The sequence below is a fragment of the Myotis brandtii genome, unplaced genomic scaffold (genome assembly GCF_000412655.1).
Source record: "Myotis brandtii unplaced genomic scaffold, ASM41265v1 scaffold406, whole genome shotgun sequence".
Classification (NCBI taxonomy): domain Eukaryota; kingdom Metazoa; phylum Chordata; class Mammalia; order Chiroptera; family Vespertilionidae; genus Myotis; species Myotis brandtii.
Genome location: NW_005365599.1, coordinates 7505 through 29505, shown reverse-complemented (window position 1 = coordinate 29505; position 22001 = coordinate 7505). Strand labels below are relative to the sequence as shown.

Genomic DNA, 22001 nt, shown 5'->3' with positions numbered 1-22001 from the left:
AAGCTTTCAACTGAAGAGAGCCTCCTTGCCTTTGTCACACCTCCTTCCCAGAGGTTTCCACTCATCCAATTACTGGCTGGGTCCATAAAGGCCTTGCCCCCTCCAGAACTCCCAGTTCGATGGCTGAGTTTTGTGTGTGACTGCACCATAGTTCAACTCCTCCCTCTGCTGAATCCTACTTCCTTCATGTATAGGTGTTGATCCCTAGAGCATGATTCCATTAAACTTATACATTAGGCATTTAAATCTCCTTCTTAGAGTTTCAATATGAGCCCCAAGAGTCTATGCAAATTGAGTTGGGTCATTAAAAACCAAATATTCCAATCATATGGAAAAGTGAGCCCATGGTACTCTGAACTGGTTAAACAAAATATAAGAAGATTGTATTCTCATATTATAAAAGAAACACTAACAATATGGCAGCATCCATAAGAAAGCAACCAAGATAGAGAGTGTGAGGAAATGTTACTTTAAGTAGAGACATAAGAATTGAAACCTTAGAGAACTGTTTTAATTCCACAAAGGTGGTCGTTGGGAAGATGGAATAGAGGTTTCCGTGCTAAAGGAAAGAATAAGGACCAAAATATGAATTTTATAAAAAAGCAGATTTTGGCTTAAAGGAGAGAGGAATTTTTTAAAGGAGACATGTCACATGTCTTGCAAAGAAGTGAGCCAGCTCCTTAATACAGCTGGGTGATCATGGGTTAGAGTTGTTAGAGAGAATTTCTGCAATAACTATGGGACCCGGCTAACATTTCTTTCAACTCTCAAATCCCATGATTATAAGTTGTGATAAACTGCAAGCTTTTTAAAAGGTCTTTAATATGGAATCTGCTCAAAGCATAATGCAAGACAATTACATCAGTTTTTCTCAAAGGGAAAACCAGTCTTCCACCTTAGTCAGTCTGGAGTGGTGCTACACGGGGTAGGAGAACTTCATGATATGCCCTCTTAACTTTGCTTAGCCCCAATGAGTTTGCTGTTGAATTCTATCCCCAGCTGCCTTTTAAGACACAGAGAAGCAACTAAGGATTGCTTTTACAGTTTTGACTTTTATAAGCATGTTTGTAGGTTTTCAGGACTCAGAAGATGATTTATATCCTCTAGAATTATTGTTAGCATGCCTTATTATAGTTTAGGAATCTGGACATCACTCATAAGAAAGCTGAGCTCCAGGAAGTTTACAGACTTGACTCAGTCCACTAGAGGGACTATATGCCAAGGCTGAAATCTAACCTCATATTTGAGTGCCATAGCTTTTGTACATTTCCCTAATTTGTCAAGTTCCAAGCTCTCTTCTTTCAGACCACTCTCACCACATTTTATCAATTGATTTGTGTGTCCCAAAAATATATGTTCAAGTCCTAACCCCTGGAACCTGAAATGTGACCTTATTTTGAAATAGTCTGTGCAGATGTAATCAAGTTAAGATGAGGTCATATTGGATTAAAGCAGTGGTTCTCAACCTTCCAAACGCCTCCACCCTTTAATACAGTTTCTCATGTTGTGGTGACCCCCAACCATAAAATTATTTTCGTTGCTACTTCATAACTGTAATTTTGCTACTGTTATGAATCGTAATGTAAATATCTGATATGCAGGATGTATTTTCATTGTTACAAATTGAACATAATTAAAGCATAGTGATTAATCACAAAACAATATGTAATTATATATTCAATATGTGTTTTCCCATGGTCTTAGGCGACCCCTGTGAAAGGGTCGTTCGACCCCCAGAGGGGTCACAACCCACAGGTTGAGAACCGCTGAATTAAAGTGACACTTCATGCAATGATTTATAAGACAGAAATTTGGATGCAGACACACAGAGAGAACACAGGTGAAGATGGAGGCAGAGTCTGGACTTACGCTGCACAGGCTAAGGAACACCAAGGATTGTCGGCAACCTCCAGAAGCTAGAAAGAGTCAAAGAAGTATTTTCGCCTACAATCTTCAGAGGAAGCATGGCCAAGCCAACACCGTGATTTTGCACTCCTAGCTTCCCCAAATGACAGAGGAGAAGTTTCTGTTGTTTTAAGCCACTCAGTTTGTGGTAGTTTGTGACAGCAGACCTAGGAAACTAGCGCAGTATACCCAATGGACTTTTCTAGGGCAAGAAGTGATGGAATAAGAGGAAAGGGTGTTAGGCTCAGACATCATGAGAAACGAAGATCAAGAGTCTTAAGGAATAGATGTGCTCTACTCCTCATTCCCTGGCCAGCACAGGAATTGAGGCCCCAAAATTGCCTTAAGCATCGAGTATCAGCATTGTCCTGGTTTGAAATCAGGCCATATTTGGGCACTTGGCTGTGTGAACAGGGAAAGGGTGCCCTGTTGGGACTATCCATTTGCCTAACAATATGATTACACATTCAGCCAAGTATCATTTAGGGAATAAAATATAAGAGAAAAATAAGATCTCATGTGGGAGGCTGAACAGACTGCACCTAATAACTTGAGACAATTAGAGAATTAGCAAAGAGAAAGGAAGGTGGGCTGTGAACCAGATAGGTATGATAGAAACAGCTGCTTGGGGGGAAAATAATACTAATGCTAATACTAATATCAATTATAATTATTATCTTTACATGTGTAAGTAGAGTTTGATGGTTGACATAGCACTTCTACTACATGATTTATCTAAATTTTATTATTATTATTTTTTTAATCCTCACCCAAGGAGTGAGAATATTTTTTTCCATTGACTTTTTCTTAGAGAAAGTGGAAGGGAGGGGGAAGAGGGAGGGGAGAGAAGGAAGAGAGAGAGAAGAGAAAGAGAGAAACATCATTGTGAAAGAGACACATTGATTGTTTGCCTTCCACATGCCACCCGACCAGGAGGTACGTGCCCTTGACTGGAAATTGAACCCACAACCCTCTGGTGCACAGGCCAACACTCTAGCCTGCCAGGGCCATCTAAATTGCAAATGGTTTAGTGAGGAAAGCCAGGCCTTCAGGTCTCCCATTTTACTAATGAGAAAGTTGAAGTTCACAGAGGTTAAAACACTTGCTCAAGGTCACTTGTCCATGCTAACACTAGAACTCTAGCCCTTGACTTATTTCTGAGGCTATACGGCTTCTCTACTTAAAACTGGTTTTTTTTGCTGTCCATTGTCTTTTTTATAAGGTGGTTCAGCACAGCACCCTCCTGGGGGCACATCCATCTTCAGAGGCCTACACCAGCTCTCCTCTCCTCCCAGTACCTAGCAGATTCTGCACAGAGCAGGGACTTGATGCACAATTAAGGTGACTGGGTGATTAATTGAGGTGAGGGTGGGTGGAGCAAGAAGTCCCAGATCTTGTGCTTGGACAGACTCCCAGGTTCTGCCTCTGCCAGTGTGTGATAAAGAGCTGAGCTGACACCAGCATCACCCTCAACTGAGTCTCTGTGTCAGGAGGTAGTCATGGAAACTCACTCCCTTCCTGATGAGGAGAGAATTAGGTAGAAAGGAGGCATCAAGTTAATTGCCTGTCATCCCCTCTCTGCTCTCTGTGTGTTGATTCAAATTAAGCTTTTTCAGTTTTCTGATGTCAGCAGAGACTAAAGGACCAAAGCATAGGCCTGGGAGTCAGGACCTCCAGGAAACAGCCAGTTCTGAGCGAATCCTTTAACCTTTTTACCTCTCTGCTTAGTTCTGACCCACACTTTCAGGAAAACAAATCTCTTTGCTTGACTTCTATTGATTTCAGATCCAAACTCTCAGAACTGCCTTAATATTAACCATCTATAATTCTACATTCATTCAAGTAGCCATTTCCCCTCTGGTAGAGAAAACAAGAAGTAACTGAAGTTGAATTCTGCATTTGTTGAAATTCACTGTAGCTCAGAAAGACCACTGTTAAGTAAGTCAGTGATGGTTGTTCTGTGATGTATGTTGCCCACATGGAGGGAAGTGGGAGGAAAGTTCTGGAAGTCTTTTGTGAGAGGTGTCACCACCAGCTCAGCTGACACCTGAGCAAAACTGGAGGAGGGCTCCAAAGATGAGGCCCTTTCCTTTCCTGTCCTGTCCCCAGGATTCCTTCTTTGTGGCCAGATGGGCTTGAGATTCCTTGCATGCTCCTTGCTTGTGTTATCTTTAGCTCTTCAGAGGTTTTCCTATGCCTGGAATACCCCTCTTACTTTTAATGATGTCTCAATCCTAACAATTCTTGTATGGGAAGCCATCTCAAGGCTGAGTATGAGATTTCCAAACACCATCAATTCCTTTTACTATAGACAACAAGTGGGTCACCACCATGCACATGAATTCTGCCCCCCCACACCTTACCTCCTGGACTACAAGCTTCTGGGGGCAAGGACTATATATATATATATACTTGTGGCCTGGTGCACGGATTCATGCACATTGAAAGGAAAACAATTAAAAGAAATATTTTAATGTTGCTATTTGCCCTTTCTCGGTAATGGATGCTGGTCACCGCCTGCAGGGCAATGGGCAGAGCGATTGGCCCTGCTCACATCCGCCTTGGCCTAGTACTGCCTGCTCACCTGCTCCACCATCCTGCCGTGGTCCCATCAGAGTCCCATTAGGGCCGGCAGCGCCTCCACTGCCGCCTGCTGCCGGCACCCCATTGCTGACGCTCGCCATGTTTCACGCTGCCCCCTGGTGGTCAGCGCACATCATAGTGAGTGGTTGAACTCTGGGTCGAACTCCCAGTAGAGGGGACAATTTGCATATTAGGCTTTTATTATATAGGATATTTTTATTGATTTCAGAGAGGAAGGGAGAGGGAGAGAGAGATAGAAACATCAATGATGAGAATCATTGATTGACTGCCTCTTGCATGCCCCCAAATGGGGAATTGAGCCCACAACCCAAGCATGTACCCTGACTGGGAATCAAACCATGACCTCCGGGTTCATAGGTCAACGCTCAACCACTGAGCCATGACGGCCTGGCAGGACTATTTCTTCTTCAATCATGTTTCCTAGCACCAAGTTTTGTACCTGGGACACAGAAGGCAATCAATCCACATTTGTGATTGATTTAATAAATGAATAAGGACTGGAGTTTTGGAGCATGGTGTCTTGGAAGAAGGAAATATTTACTTAAGGTCTCAAATTGATTGTTGGTTGTAATCTATTTGGATTTACATACTATTTGCATTTCACCCAAGTGGTATAGGCAGATATGAGGCTACATTTGGCCCCAGACTTGGTTTGCCCCAAGAACTCTGCTCTGCTTCATCAGGCCAACATCTCTCCTGGGATTTTTGGCCTTGTTGGCTCTGAAAGCAGTGAGCTCTGAGGTTAAGTTTGCTGGATTATGTAGGAACTGTAGCAGTAGAGGAGGTAGAATGCAGAATCCTAGGATGAAGAGGTTGAAGTGAGTGCTTAGGATTCCCCAGGAGGCTCTTCCTAGATGAGAAGGAAATTCTGGGGAGGCAATGTTGTCTCCTAATTGCCACTGTCTAGGGAAAAAGTTCCTCTCAGTTTACAGTGGAGGTGACAATATGACTTCCTTCTTCTACCTGTATGGCATTCGTAGTTTTTATAGGGCTCCTGGGGAAGACCACTGAACTAGGATTCAGCAGATTTGAGTGTTTTCCATTAACCAACATGGGACAACAGTTTTAGGCCTCAATTTCTTTTTCTGTAAATGAAGGACAGGGTGAAAGCAAATGTTCTCTAAGGACTGTCCCATGATTTTATAAAACTGGATTATGGCCCAGCTGGCATGGCTCAGTGGTTGAGCATCGACCTATGAACCAGGAGGTCAGGGTTCAATTTCCAGTCAGGGCAGAGGCCTGGGTTTCAGGCTCGATCCCCAGTAAGGGGCATGCAGAAGGCAGCTGATCAGTGATTCCCTCTCATCATCTTCTCCCTAGGAAATCAATAAAAACATATTTTTAAAAAAAGATTATGGATTTCCCCACTGACTGTTTCAGAACTTGGCACGAGAGAGAGAGTAATCCCTTGGGCCGTGTTCTCAGGAAAGCCTAGAGGTGGAGGCAGATGGAATAAAGCGAGGCTCTCCCAGGGATCTTGTTCCATCTTTTTCTTGCCACCTGTTTCTTCCCATCCCTTTATCTCTATGGTGGGAGGAAGTGGTTAATTGTATGGGCTCAGGAATTGGATAGAAATATATTCGAATCCCAGCTCTGTCACTTACTGTGTGTGACTTGGGGCAAATTTCTTAACTTTCCTCTGCCTCAGTCTGCAGATGGAGTTTATCTTGCTAAGGTTATCACTAGGGTTGTATGACTTGATGCAGAGAGAGGATATAAATATTTGCTATAATTCCTCACAAATCTATTAATATTAATGCTGTTTATGTTTCTATCCTAGAACTCTGATTTTGACATGGAATTCTGTGATCTTCTACCCCATTGTCCAACCTATTTGCTGTTGATTTTATGTGGAAAAACTTAGGAATCATGTACTTTTATTTCTTCAGATATTTAATTGTTTCAGTCCCCAGTTTTGCTTGCACCATAAACCGGAGTTAAATGGCACAAGGTACAAGAACTAGCACAAGTCAGAATTGCTTACTGAGTTACAATATACACATTGTTATAGAGAATAAAATTTAAAAATGCTGGCATTAAAAGCATTTAGGAGTAACAGGTAACTGACTCACTAAATATTTCCTTCTGCTGAATTGTACACTTAAGGGCTAGAGGAAAGGGGAAAGGGAAGCCTTGGAGCCCTTGTAAATTTCTGGTGCACTTTAAAGTTTAACAGCATTGCAGCAGGTATGTCATGCCTATGCACTAATACTAACAGTAAATTTTTTGAGGTTTGGGATAACATTTCATAAATTATCTACAAATTATATGTTAATTCTGTAATCAATAATAGCTTCTGAAGGTGAGAAGGTAAATGATGAGAATATTCAAGTTCCTTCTAAATGCAATTTTGAATGACATTTACACATTATTTCTATACTAGAGGCCCGGTGCACGAAATTTGTGCACTGGGGGTGGGGGGTGCGTTCCCTCAGTCCGGCCTGCACCCTCTCACAGTCTGGGAGCCCTCGGAGGATGTCCAACTGATGGCTTAGGCCTGCTCCCTGTGAGAAGTCAGACATCCTTAGTGCTGCAACAGAGGCGGGAGAGGCTCCTGCCACCGCCGTTGCACTCGCCAGTCGTGAGCCCAGTTTCTGGCTGAGCAATGCTCACCCTGTGGGAGCACACTGACCACCAGGGGGCAGCTCTTGCGCTGAGCATCTGCCCCCTGGTGGTCAATGCACATCAGAGCGACTGGTCGTTCTGCCATTCGGTTGATGCGTATTAGCCTTTTATTATATAGGATACCTTTAATCTCAGTTGTTGGAATGGTGATGTTTAGGATCTGTGCTAGGGCTTTACAAACACTTTCCATGTGATGGTTTTGGACAGCTTCCCTGCCTGGTGCTTCAGTTCCGAGGTTCTCCGTGGTCTAGGCGAGTCCCTACCTTCTTCTACAAGTAAATGGGCAAACACAGGAGCAGGTGGCAAACTCCTTGAGGACAGGATCTGTATTATTCATTGTCATATATGCAGAACCTGGGAGGTAACAGGCACTTTGCAGACACTTAATACTTAATGAGTTTTAGAGTCTGAAAGTACTGGGTCTCTGTTACACAGGAGATGGAGATGCCTGGGGAGGAAAACCTTGTAGCATTATGAAAAGCATATCTAAGGCATGTTCTGAACCACAAGGTTCAAGAACAATACTACAATGGGATTGTCATTCCTTTTTCACTTAACACCCCCATCTTGAATTACTCTGGTGTTGAGACTCTTTGAGTGTAAGGGGATGGAATCAAAGGATCTCATAGCTAGAGCTAAAATATAGGGGTAGCGAGGTTTGAAATGAAGCTTAGGTCCCAATGTGGGACAATGTATCTTTCAGGGTGAGTGATGTCTCTACAGATCCCATAAAGAGGTAGCAGCATTGGCCTTGCCATTATATTTCAGGATACAATGAATGAAAGGAATAACCAAAAAGGAGTGGGCTCATATCAGTACAAGGTTAGCCTGACAGTGAATTAGAGGTTTGAAGGAAGAAAGGCTGTCTGTTCTGCAAGATGGCTCACTGGCTGACATTTCAAGGACTCCTGGCAAGTTGAGAATTATGAGATCTGTTCATTTTTCCTTCACTGTAATGGATCATGCCTCTGATGATAATTATGTGTATGCATAGAGTCACGTTTTATCAGCTTCTTTCTGAATTATTGCTTATCACTCAGGGGCCTTCCAACCATTTGAAGATTACCAAGATGAAGTCAGATTTTAGCTGGGGAGGTAGACCATTCTGTTTTGCAGGAAGCAGTTGATTGCATGTGCCACTCAGAGACATCCTGGCTCCAGCAATCTTCTTCCTATTACATGCCAGAGGTCATGGCAGAGTCTTTAGGAGCAGGCCCTGGCCAGTGGCCCAATGGCATGGCAGCTAAAGGTGGACATAGGAGGTGTTCTCTCCTTTCCTTCAACAAGACAGGATCTTGAGGAAGGCTTTACGGAACTCAATGTTGAAGGTGGTATAGATCACAGGGTTGAGGGCGCTGTTCACGTAGCCCAGCCATGTTGTGGCTCTGTAAAGCCCTGGAGACACGTGGCATGCTGGGCAGTGGGTATTAAGGACGTGGGTCAAAAAGAAGGGCAGCCAGCAGACAATGAAGGTCCCTAGGTCGCAAAGGGAGAGAAAAACTGGGTAACAGGTTTTCGTACTTGTTTTGTTATAACATGAAAATGACTCATGCTTGTTTCCTTTATGCCAGTTACTATGCAGGAAGTTTTACATACCCATTTAATTCTTAAACCAACCCTGTGAAGTAGGTGTGATTAGCCACTTTTTCTTTTTTTTTGATGAGAAAACATCAAAATATCTTTGATTCATCTTAGGCCTTTGTTCCTAAATCAATTTTCTAGTTTGATTTTTAGGTAGTTCTTTCTACTTGTTAATTTAAACCAAATATTTATTTAATGTCTATCCATCAAGACTTGATGTTAGGCACTGACAGGAAAGAAGACCCTAAAGACACAATTGACACAATTCCTGCTGTTGAGGAGATTACATCTAGGGGTTCTCATAAAGTCCCTGAGGTATGAGGAGGCGTGGTTTGTCAGTGATAAGAGGATGAATTACTTCCACTCTATATGGTACCTGTGATTTCTCAATTTTTTTAATTTAAATAAATTAATATTTATTTAATAAGTTATTTTTTTTACTATAAAAACTAGCTCTGATTTTATATATTATGGAAAATTTGGTAAATACAGAAAAGTAGAAAGAAGAAAAATACCCACCACGCAAAGTCAATCACTTTTGACATCTTGGTGAATTAATTTTCAGGTTTTTTTTCTCTCTGTATTTCATATCATCTAGATTTTATCATACCATATGACCATCGTTTTTTGCATCCCTATTTTTTTTACTTAATATTTTAGAGTAAGCATTTGTTAAATATCTGGTAAATACCACACACTTTTACTTAATCATTATCTTACTTATTATTTAATTTATCCATTATTGTAAGTCCATGTGATAGACAACAAACACAATGGATAAGCGCAGCCTGATAAGGTGACCTGCTGAGTTTCATATTTCATAAATTTTGGTCTAGGTCTTGCAATTTCCACCAGTTAACATTTATACACAAACCCCTTTCAGTCATATGATAAACATTTATAAATATAACCATCATTGGATTTCCAGTTCTGTCAACTGTGGTTACCTTAACCCTCTGCCAGCTGCACTAAACTCAGCCTAACCCAACTCAACCTAACTCAGCTCAGCTCAACCTTTTCCAAACTCACCAAGCACAATGACCAGCATCTGGGTTGCCTTCTTCTCCCGAAGTGGCACTCCCCGAGGTTGCAAGGGCCCCAGTTTCAGGGATGTTGACAACCTGCCGTTACTGAGTTTTCGAACCTCTAAGCTGAGCTTGGGTGCCATGGTGGGGCTGAGGGAGTTTCGAGTGCTTGCATCCTTTTTCAACTCTCCTTCTCCTTCATGGAAGCCTGGTGGCCCGAAGGCTGTATCTTGGCAGATGCTATAGTAGCGCCTCAGCCCCATGTGTGCCCGGCCAGGGGAGAGGGGCTGCAGGTGTGACAAGAGAGGGTCTTGACATTTCTGGGGATATTGCTTATCTTCTGAATGTCCCTGAAAGAAAAAGAGGAGGCAACGAAGGAAGGGGAATCCATCGTTGTGTAAAACCTGCAGAGGTTAGGCTTATATGCATGCATACAAGTCCTTTGGTTGATCTCTCCTCCTTACCCACCCCCCTCCCCTGCCTTTCCTCTGAGGTTTGATGGTCTGATAGATGCTTTTCTGTCTCTGGATCTGCTTTTGTTCATTAGTTTATGTTGTTCATTATATTCCTCAAATGAGTGAGATCGTGTGATATTTATCTTTCTCTGACTGGCTTGTTTCATTTAGCATAATGCTCTCCAGTTCCATCCATACTGTTGCAATGGTATGGATGGAACTGGAGAGCATTATGGGTGTGAGGGCATGAGTGGGGGGGTAGGGGGACAATGGGGGGATAATGACACATATGTAATACTTTAATCAATAAAGAAAAATGAAAAAAAGAAAAAATGTATCATCCGATAATCAATTTATGATGCAAATATTGCTAATATATCTTTTCCCCACACATTTTCATGATCTGATCAATGATAGTGCAATAATTTTTTTCCCTTTGATTTATAAAGGCCAGGCATTGACAGGCTATATAGCCCGCAGGTCAAATTTGGCCCGCTACTTGTTTTGGTGAATAAAAATTTATTGGAACACACACACACACACACACACACACACAGACACACACAGACACACACAAAACCTGCAGAGGGAGCATCTGAGAGTGATTGGACCATGGAAAGTTAAGGTAAGTAAAATCTGCTTTTGACTCTACACTTAAAAGTACCTGCCACATGTACAACATGTGAGAATCACAGTCATCCCTGGAGGGGGAGAGCATAGGATTATAGCCTGGCCTTTTTACGTTAGAATGGCTAGGATATACAGAGGAACATGTTAACTGACACCACTGGGATGTAAGCAACAAAATCTGAACAAACTACTCAGTTTCTTCAACAAATAAATTGCAATGATGACAACAATAACATTTACCAGTTGCAAAATATGGATCTTACTTGAATTTTGATTCAAAAAAACCAACTATAAAAAATTTATGAGACAATTGAGAAAAATTTGCATATTGGATACCTATATATATAAAAGGCTAATATGCTAAGTGTCCGACCGTCCAACCTGTCCCCATGATGTGCACTGGCCACCAGGGGACAGATGCTCAACGTAGGAGCTGTCGTGATGCGCACTGGCCATGTACAGAGAAACGGCACCACAGACCTGACGCCGACAAAGTAACACTCGGCTTCCCCTAAGTGGGACACAGGCCCCACCACCACCCTAGAGTGACAGCCCACCAAATCGCAGCCAACACTGCCGAGACCCCATGGCACAAAATATTTTTAGAGAGTCTTACAAAGTATTTTGAAATGCTATGACATTTGGAATTTGCTTCATAACAATCCAATGAGTTTATGTGAATGTAAGTGGGGGTATAGATGAAATAAGATTGGCCATGAGCCCAGCCTGGAAACAGTGGCTGTGGGCACCAGGTAATGACGTCACATAGTAATGCCTGGCTTCCTCTCCCTAGCAACAGGCCATTTAACAATAAACGGCACCACGGACCTGTCACCCACAAAGCAATGCTCGGCTTCCCTAAAGTGGACACAGGCCCTGCAATCATGCTGGAGCGACACCCTACCAAATCGCAGCCGATGCTGCCGAGATTCCATGGCGCAAAATGTGGCCCACAGCCCAGCCCAGCCAGGAAACGGTGGCTGTGGGCATCAGGTAATGATGTCAGGTAGCAATGCCTGGCTTCCTCTCTCTAGTGATTAGTCTCTTTGGAGTTTCTTCAGCCCAGGAACATGACTTGCTTTATAGCTAGGTGGAAACATTTTACACTTTAACCAAATGTCTGTGAAGCGTTTTCCAGTGCCTCATCTCATTTGATCCTCACAGAAGTCCTGGAGTAGGTAGATAGGAGACTCGGTGGAATCCTATTTTCTTTCCAAGAGTCTTTGGCTCCAGTCACTGGGATCTCACCCAATAGCCATATGCTTTTTGAGTGTCATTTGCTGATTCTTATTCTGAAGCTCAAATCAGGCAGGATCTCATATCAGTTCTATATTGTAGATACAAGTGTGGGATTGGGCTAGATTCTATTTTGGAATGGAAGTGGAATCAAGTCAAGCCAGGATCTTTGAGAAAATATCTCTTATTCTTTTCCTGTAATTAAAGGTGTGGTTTACTTACCATTTTCCCTGTGGCATCTGATGGAAATCTGGCCCTTAGTGAAAATTGCCGAATGGGGTGCAGCCGAAGACAGGAAGACTAGGGTAGGTTGAAGGAGAAATAGTTGTAGGTTAAGCTCTACACAGTTGAACCATAAAGATGACAATGGTTTAAACACAGTATGTTCGTATTCTCATCCTCCAGCACCGCCCTCCTATTTCATGAGGATTAATATTCTTGTTCTACTCAAGCCTTGGGACTTCAACTTTGAGAGTTTGACCCTCACTCAGATTGATCTAGACATCCAAATGCCTTAAAGATCAAATTCAGTTCTTACTCTGTCTCTGAACCTCTTTCCTAAGCATATTGATCTCTTTCTTCTCATAACTTCAAAGGCATTCAATATCTGAGGGCTCAATTGTCTTCACTTAACATTTGGCAAACATCTCACTCACTTTTGGGCTGCTCATTAACTTTGGGTGGAGGTGTGCTTATCTGCTTGTTTAGAGTCCAAGCTCCATGAAGGCAGAGGCTGTATAATGTTCCTGCCGTCCCTTCCCTGTAAGATTTCAAGTGTTTGGTATGTCTCCATTCATGCTTTAAGTACATTGTGGGTAAACTACTATGACACTGGGCACTGGGATAAGCAGAACTTAAAACCCCAGAAATTGGAAGATCAGTGTTGAGGCAACAATCTTCCTTGTCAGAGTCTAACAAGATCCCAAAAATGCATCATCAGCATCACAGTGTACCAGCTTGTCAATGCCTGGATACAGGGACTGACATAGTAAAGAAAGGAGACTTTGATGGACCCCAATAATTTTTGGAATGAGTGATCTGGCCAGAAAGTTCGTCTCGGGAACCTTCTAGCAGTGCATAATGCAACTGTCACACTAAAACTTTGAACCCTGTGTGACATCCGAACTTCTGGCCATTTGGGGACAATGAAAGACTTTGAAGGGAAGCAGAACATGTTTAGAAACTATCCTATCATCTTCCCAAGTAAGATGTGCTCTAGGAAAGACTATCAGTGAACTTTTTGGATTGAATTTACTATCTCTAAAGCAGAGCCAAGACCAGCAGATTAGAAGGTGGGGGTCAGATGTGTGTCTCCAAAGTGGCAGTTCAGGCAAAAACATTCACTGCTGGACACAGGCTGGGAGGCCACGGAGTCGGGTGCTGTCTTCCCTCTGCCCCTCCCACATGCTTACGTGTTGGGGGAAGCTGGGCCTGACACTGATGCACTGACTGTTCTGTCGAGTGAGAATCCGCTTCCGTCTCCTCTGTCTCAGTACCACATAGATCCTCGCATAGACGAGGACAGTCACTCCGAAGGGCAGATAGAAGGACACCACTGAAGAGTAGATGACAAAATCAGGGTTGGAGATGGAGCAGACACTGGGGTCTCCTGTGACAGAAAAGGAGAAAGCAAAGCAGTTTGCTAAATATGAGACCTCAATGGGGAGCACAAAATATGGCCCAAACCACACGTGGTATCTGCACCCTTTGATCTACACGGAGCTTGGAGGAGCAGGGATTCCCGGTCCCACCTACACCCTCACGGTGCCCCAGTTCACATGCTGCCTCATCCGGGAGGCTTACTTGAGTTTCTTATTCAGAAGCAACTCTGTCTTCCTTTGTGCCTCACAACTCTTTACTTTTGCCTGTTTTGTGTAGTTAGCACATAGGTCCTGATTGCTATGTTGTCAGCTCACTGAGGGTAGGAGGTCTCATGTAGCTTTGTGTTGCTCACAGTTCACTTAAAAAAATCAATGATTACATGCCAGACACTGGGACTGTGAAGAGGCATGACACCGCATCTGCCCTTGAAGGAGCTCACAGCCAGTGGTCGGCAAACTCATTAGTCAACAGAGCCAAATATCAACAGTACAACGATTAAAATTTCTTTTGAGAGCCAAATTTTTTGAACTTAAACTATATAGGTAGGTACATTGTTATTAACTTAATTAGGGTACTCCTAAGGCTTAGGAAGAGCCACATTCAAGGGGCCAAAGAGCCGCACGTGGCTCACGAGCCGCAGTTTGCTGACCATGGGTCTAGAGTCTAGACAGACAGATGATCCCTTCCATATGCTGTGCTAAGTGCCATGGAGGAATGCAGCCTGGGAGGCTGGGGCGAGTGTCACTGAGCAATGAGCCAGGGGCTTGCGGGAGGGATGCAGCCCCAGGAAGGGGCCTGCGGAGTGGAGGCCTGAAAGGATTGCTGAATGCACTGAATGGAGGAAGCCTTCTTTGCTGAGAATGCCAGGTCTCCATTTTGAATCCAGGATATGGGGCAGGTGGTGGCTGAATATGAGACAGGCATTTGATTTTTCAAGGAATTCCAGCCACGGCCAGCAGTGAGATGGGAAGAGGACCAGTAAGGATATTGTCATTGTGGACAATGTGAATTGAGGAGGGTCCTTGTCTCTGTTCTATGTTCGGGAATGCTCCTGCCACTCCTCCTGGGAGGGCCTTGTAGCTCTGCCTTCATCACTAGCAGATGTTGTGATTCTTCCAATGCCCAGAAGAGGGCCTGGAGCTTGCCCCTCTTGAAAGAGAAATGGAAAGCAAACTAATACCTTGCAGGTGATATGCCAACGGCTTTATCCACATTATCTTACCTAATCGTTATGGAAACATTATGTGACACAGGTGCTATTACTGACTTTATTCTCAGATGAGTAGACTAGGGCTCAGAGAGGTTTAGTAAGTGACCCAACATCACACAGCTTGAAAGGGGTGGAGCCTGGATACATTCCTCTAGCCACTCTGACCCCCAAACCAATCTTCTTTCTGTGATTTGGACACTCCACCTCCCTCTAAACCAGTGGGGTATGGCATATTTGTGCTTTGTTCAGCACTGTCAGCAACAGCTGTTGGTACACCTGGCCAGTCTTCATAAAGAGCTGGGCATTCTCCAACCCAAACCTGGTCTCAGAAGATATTTTTGAACTGAAAAGGGATGGGATCACTTGGAATAGAAATTTGGAGTGAGACTTACAGGGAACAATGTTTGGGGGGTGGAGTGGGGGAGGAAGTAACAACTAAGAATTAAAACAAACAACCAAAAAGAGTGCTCAGAGCTTAGTGAGGATTTTAACGACAGCACCGCCACCAGAATCTTCATGAGCTACTCGCCAATTCTCCGGTTCTCCTGGGGAGGGGATGAAAAGGTCGTCACATTAGTACCATCCTACCAAAGCCGGTGTCAGTGTCCTTCAGGAAATGGCTCATGAAGCTTTGAGCAGTGGCCAGAGATTGGCATCTTCTGGCCTGAGGGGGTTGGGGTCAGAGGTAGGAATAGGGTGGCAGCAGGTGGTCTTCTGAACTTTTAAACAGCCATGAGCTCTCCTGTCATCAGCGTCTGACCATGATTTATGATGAGAGGCACCTCAGCACGTTTTGCTAGTAAGAAGTGGGCTAGAGGGGTAGCAGGGCTACGTCCCTGCTATTCACCTTGTTGCCTCCTTGGTGTGCTAGATAGTCTCCATTTGTCCCTCTAGGTATACCTTCTACCCTTCTCTACCCTCCTCTGGGTTCTGGGAGGCTGACCTCTAAATTCTATATATTAACGACTACTTTTAAAAAGCCAGGAGCAAAAGTAGGTATATTGAGCTTCTGTTGGTGTAAAAATGGATACACACACATACACACAAACATGTATGTGCGTGTGCACATGCCCGAGTATATGTACTTGTGTTTGCTCCTTGGGAGGGAGATGAAGGAATTAGCAATTGGGGTAGAAGGGAGAGATCCATATAAGTATGCATATGTCTCCCATTACACCTTATGTTGTATCATGTGCAGATATTTATTTTTGCAGTAAAAATAGCGAAAGCATATCCATTTGTCCCTCCAGGTATACCTTCTACCCTTCTCTACCCTCCTCTGGGTTCTGGGAGGCTGACTTCTAAATGCTATATATTAACGACTACTTTTAAAAAGCCAGGAGCACAAGTAGGTATATTGTGCTTCTATTTGTGTAAAAATGGATACACACACATACACACACAAACATGTATGTGCGTGTGCACATGCCCGAGTATATGTACTTGTGTTTGCTCCTTGGGAGGGAGATGAAGGAATTAGCAATTGGGGTAGAAGGGAGAGATACATAGAAGTATGTATATGTCTCCCATTACAGCTTATGTTTTATCATGTGCAGATATTTATTTTTGCAGTAAAAATAGTGAAAGCATATATATAAGAAACAGAGTGAAGAGAGCATGTAGTGATTTCAGGGTCGCTAATCAATGAAGGCCCTGATGTATAATCACTGATCCTACATTGTCATCCCATCCTTCCTCCCCTGCTGCCTGCCCTCACACCATGTTTGGCAGCCTCTCCCCGAATCCTGGGAGGACTGTCAGCAGGCAGAGTGACATAGGAGGCAAGTGGCCAGCGAGTGGGACTCTACTCCAGTCCCCACCAGGTCTGACCTGGGTGTAGGTCCTATTTGCAGGGTAGAGTAAGGCCCCCACACCAGCAATTCTGGAAGCTTCTTTCTGCTGAGTCCCGAGGAGGCGAGGGCAGTGAGGCTTTCACAGGAGCTTCAGCTTCCCCAGGAGCTGCCTCAGGAGGTACCTTGTTTTAATTATTTAATTAAAACAGCACTATGCTCAAAGACAATATGAGGGCGGGGGCATGTGCTGGGGGGTGGTGGGTGGGGATTTTTTTTTGGGAGTGGGGGGGGGGGGGGGGGGGGGGGGGGAGAGGTCAATGGGGGAAAAAGGAGACATATGTAAAACTTTCAACAATAAAGAATGAAAAAAAAATAACACAGTACTGTGCGGTCACCCCAATAGTTATTGAATGAATACATGAATGATGAATAAGTGCGCAAAGTAGATGAGCATTTTACAGAAACACATAGAGTCACTGACTGGAGGATAAAGGGGAGGCCGGGGGTTACTCCTCATTCTCTGAGACAGATGTTTATCCCACCTCATCTCAACATTTAAGGAGGAAATGATAAGAAGGAGGAATGATGTCATTCAACATAATTTTATGGAGCACCTACTGTGTTCGAGGCACTGTGTGGGGTGATAAAACACTCAGTAGCTTTGCTAATGAGTCTAAAAAGCTTTTGTGGGCTAGCCTGGCAACTTGGCCCCACAGTGATGTGAGCAGCAAGGCCAGAAGCAGGTTGACCTGAGAGATAATGGACTTGAAGCTCATCGAAAGGTCTATCCTCTACTTGTTTGCAAAGGCAGGAGATCCTGATGAGTCTGATTTTAGAATGAGCTTACTATTCTTTTAACTTTGTGCTTCTCAACCAAACTCCTCCCAGCTCCAGTGCTCTGAAGGTCAGGTGAGGTGTTATATTGCTAAAACCGAATAATTGCACTCCTCCATGTCTTTGTTTCAAACAAAAGTTAAGCTACCTGATAGGATTTTCTCGGCTTTAAGTTTTTTCTCCCTTGAGGATTTCTTACACCCTCATCACCAGCTATTGCTTATTCACTCTAGAATTTTTTATAACACAATAGTTATCTGATTTAGCAAAAATTTAAATACTAGTTATTTTTCTTGTCTGTGAAATGAAAGGAGTGGGCTGCTCATTCAGGGATCTTTAGGCTTTTCTCCAGCACCAACACTCCATGCTCCACGGCTGTTGGGGGCTGTTGATGGTGTGATATTGGGCTAGACTTCGGGGCCTCCGCTGGGATCAGGGGCAACGCTGGGCAGCCAGGCCCCACAGCCTTGAAACTCTCTATGACTCAAGACCCTGCCTTAAATGTACATCCAGAAATACATATTGACCTTTCCTCAGTCAATAGGAGCAACTCCAAGTTGAAAGAAACTGAAGTTCAACTTTTCGCTCCCTTCTGTTCTCTGACAATTCACAATCCCGCATGGCAGCCCGTTTCATAAAAAGAAAGAACTCTGTCAGAATGTCCTTTTGTGTTTCACTTGTTAGTAAAAGTTCATTTACTTCCAATATCAGGTGTTATTGCAGTATCCTGCCCCTTTCTCCTCTGCTTTTCACAGAGAGAGTAGAAAAACATAGTAGCTGAGAGAAGTCGTTTATATTGGGCTTTTGAATGGCCTTGGGAACTTCCTTATAGATGGAAGAGGTGCTGGAGGAACCCACATCTATGAAGATAATGATGCCGTTCTGTGAAGGACAGACTGAGGCAGAGAAGGATGCTGGGACTCCCGCCTTGAGTTCTGCTCACTAATCCCTGAACCGAGTTTTCGGATGAGACAACTGGTCTCCTCTATAACTACCAGAATTACAGCTGTTCAGATTTTTCCTTGGAACAGGTACATAGTTAAATTTTGAGGCACAGAAACCATTCCTAATACATAACAACAACAACACCATTAGCTAATGTCTAATGGGGTCTTCTGCTGGACCCAACACTTGGACATAACATATGAATAAGTGGAGGGCTTACCATAGCCTTGTTAGTAATCTTAAAGGTAAGAGAGAGTGAGAGATTACGAGAGAAGTGAGAGTGTACACGCTCAGTCATGGGCATTCTCTACCATCTCAATTCTATATTTGAAAATCCTTTTGGAAGGATTTTTTTCTGAGTTTTGTTTCTGGAAAAATAATGATCTCATTGGTGGCAACAACACTGCAATGAGCTCATCATTCTTCTTCACTTTAGATGTTGACATTAACTGAGACCTCTAATGCCAGATTTTGAGACTGTTTTAACTCTTACCAGGGTGTGTGTGCCTGTGTGTGTGAGAATGAATAAGACCCCTCCACCAGTCTCCAAGAATAAGTACGAGGACCTACCTAGTCCTGCAAACGTTGGTGGGGATTTGCTGCTGATCAGGGAGGCGGGGAAGGGACGGTTAAGCAATGCCTTGGTCTAACAGTGGTAGTGAGTGCCCCATGCTAAAAATACCAACTTAGAATGCATTTTTTGTACTGAAACAAAGATATATAAGGTGGCTTAGTTATCAGACTTACCCAGAAAGCATACTTAACACTCATCAAAACTGGTACTTTAGTGCCAGTCAGTCTCTATCATCATGTTGGGGAATGTTACTTTGGGGTGTGTGTGTGTGTACATATATACTTGTGTGTATAAAGTGTCATTCAGTGAAAATAACAAAATAACTCATGGTAAAGAGTAACGCAAAGATGATAGTAACACCGTATTTTAGGAACACCCTGAGTTAAACAGGCAAGTATTTGTTGAATAATTCGGCTATTTAACCTTTAATGTGGCAGAGAAACAAGCCTGACCTTGAACAGTTGGTATGTACTGGCACGTCTATCTATGTTATCCCAATTTAATCCTCATTTAATTGTAAAAAAGTCTACGAAGGAGGTAAAGTGGAATTATACCATATGTAGGGTTAGATTCTAAAGTCAATGAATGAGTAAAGTAAAAATTATAGAGTTGAAATTTGCTTAGAAAAATCCCCTGAATCACATAAAAAGATACATGATTTGATTACAGCTCTGAACAGTAATAAGTAAAATGAATGATACATTCTAAAGAGTTCAAACGCACCGTGTAATTTTAGAGATGAAGTTGCCGGGGTTATTTGTAGGAAGTCATATATAACAGCAAACATTGAAATCTTCCTAACTGAATATACAGACTGAGTCTACACATTTGAATTTGCTCAAGTTTATGCTCCACTACACTATTATTCCAAACTGATCAATAAGGACACTTAGAAAAGTTAGGTGACTTGTTCAAGGAGACACAGCTGGTAAGTAGTAGAATTGGAGTTTGAATCTAGGTTGTTTTGACTTGTCTCTGTCTGTCTTTCTAAATGTGTTTTGACTTCTAAATCATTGTCCAGCAAATGGCTCTTTGAAGACTATTTATAGGTTAGAATTTTCCTGTATTTATATGTAATGTGTTACATAGAATGTCTGCATAATACCTAAACACACGGCTAGCTATGTGACTTGTACACATATACTAGAAAGCACGAACGTGGAACGCAGTAGGAATTGAATGAACCAATTCAAATGGACAAAATAAGAAATCCAAATTAACATTAGAAAAAGAGTCAATCAGTTCTCTCTTAGTAAAGACTCAGTATTTATCACCAATACCTATAGCTTTCCTATATGAAAATAGTTTTTGTTCAACAGATGAAATTTCTGAGGCCAAAAGATGGACATGGAACATACAAGAGGGCACTGATCCATATGAGGTGTAAATTTGGACTGGTGTCATGTCTAAAATCTCAAATATCTCAGATATACACATTGTTCATCCATCTGTCCATCCATCCATCCATCCATCCTTCCAAAAGAAGTTGTACCATGTGCTAACCATTATGGCTAGAATTTTTTGTATATTAAAATATAAGAAATATAACCATCAATAACTTAGGGATCTGTACTAGTTCCAAAATTCTAGAAATGATTCTTACTGAGCAAAAATTAGAAATGTATATCCCACTTGAGGGCTGTTACATGTTACTTTGCACTGTAAGTCAATTATGAATTGTAATATTTTCATTAGCAAACCTCACCTAAATTATTAATATGGCTTAGTTTTTTAACTGGTGCATTTCTTCAAACGAATACAATGACATTTCTTTCAAAATAGGAATAAGCCAGGTTTTTCATTAATAGGGGCAGAATTTTATCCCTGTGCCAATAATCAATGAAGTTTGCTTTATATTTTTATTATAACCAACAAAGGAGGTCAAAAGCTTTGCAGTCTACAGCATCTTCATTTGATTACAAAGTGCACTGACCAAAGGTCAGTAATTTCAGGGCTGAGCACCGCTTGTAACCACTCACATGTGCTGTGAGTCACATGGGTTTTGGAAGTGGGGCCATAATTGTTACCTGTGGTGTTAAAGCCGAAGAGGAGCGGGCAGGACACAGCAAAGGCCAGGACCCAGACGGCTGTAATCATGAGGGCCACACGTCGACAGGAGCTCTGTCCCGTGCCGTGTTGGTAGTGAACTGGCATGACCACTGCAGTGTACCTGTGAAAGGTAGGAAGGATAAGATAGACTTGGTGAGAAGGGACAGGGGAGACAAGCTGAAGGAGGTTCTAGAAAAATAATCAGGTTGGTAAATGTGCAAGAGAAAAATAATTTTGATGGAGAAAGAGAGAAAAGGTGAAATAGTAGAAATGGTGAGATAAGATAGATGAAGAACTCATTGAAGTGGGGCGATCAGAGAAAGGGAGAAAGAATGAACAGTTAGCATAGCAGCAGTGGGGTGCTGGAGAGCTTCTTCATTTAGTCCTGACTGATGGCCCAGGAGATCCGAGCCCTGGACTCACCACCCTGAACCCTGAACACCCTGGATGCTGGTGTGTGCTTTACTTTATCCCACAGTTCTCAGACAATGACAGAACTGTGCACAAAGTAGATGTTTATCCCTGCTTGTATTCTAGTTAAATTCTAACTCTCTCAGTGGCAACTATTCCAAATAACAGAGATATTGAAAATAGAGATGAACACTATCCAATGGAGTAAAATCCAGTTTTCATGCTGTTTGGGCTGCTGTATAAGAAACACCATATACTGGGAAGATTAAACAACAAATGCATTTTTTTTTTTTCAGTTCAGAAGGCTGGGTAGTCCAAGATCATAGCACTGGAAGATTCAGTGTCTGGTGAGGACCCGCTTCCTGATTCATGGATGGCTGTCTTCTCACTGTGTCCTCACATGGTGGAAGGGGTGAGGGAGCTTGATGGGGTCTCTTTTACAAGGACACTAATATCAGTCATGAGGTCTCTATCCTCACGACCTAATCACCACTCAAAGTCCCCACCTCCTAATACCATCAC

General features: G+C 42.8%; 1 protein-coding gene across 1 annotated transcript; it reads right to left on the bottom strand.

Annotated features, from left to right (window-relative positions):
* Nucleotides 1–7215: 7215 nt before the first annotated feature.
* DRD3 (dopamine receptor D3) lies at nucleotides 7216–21189 on the bottom strand (the record flags this gene model as incomplete). Its single annotated transcript, XM_014545379.1, has 5 exons — nucleotides 7216–8610; nucleotides 9745–10090; nucleotides 12284–12361; nucleotides 13474–13670; nucleotides 21047–21189. Coding segments are annotated over 5 exons (961 nt in total), but the record flags the coding sequence as incomplete, so codon positions are not given.
* Between the last annotated feature and the right edge of the window lie 812 nt (nucleotides 21190–22001).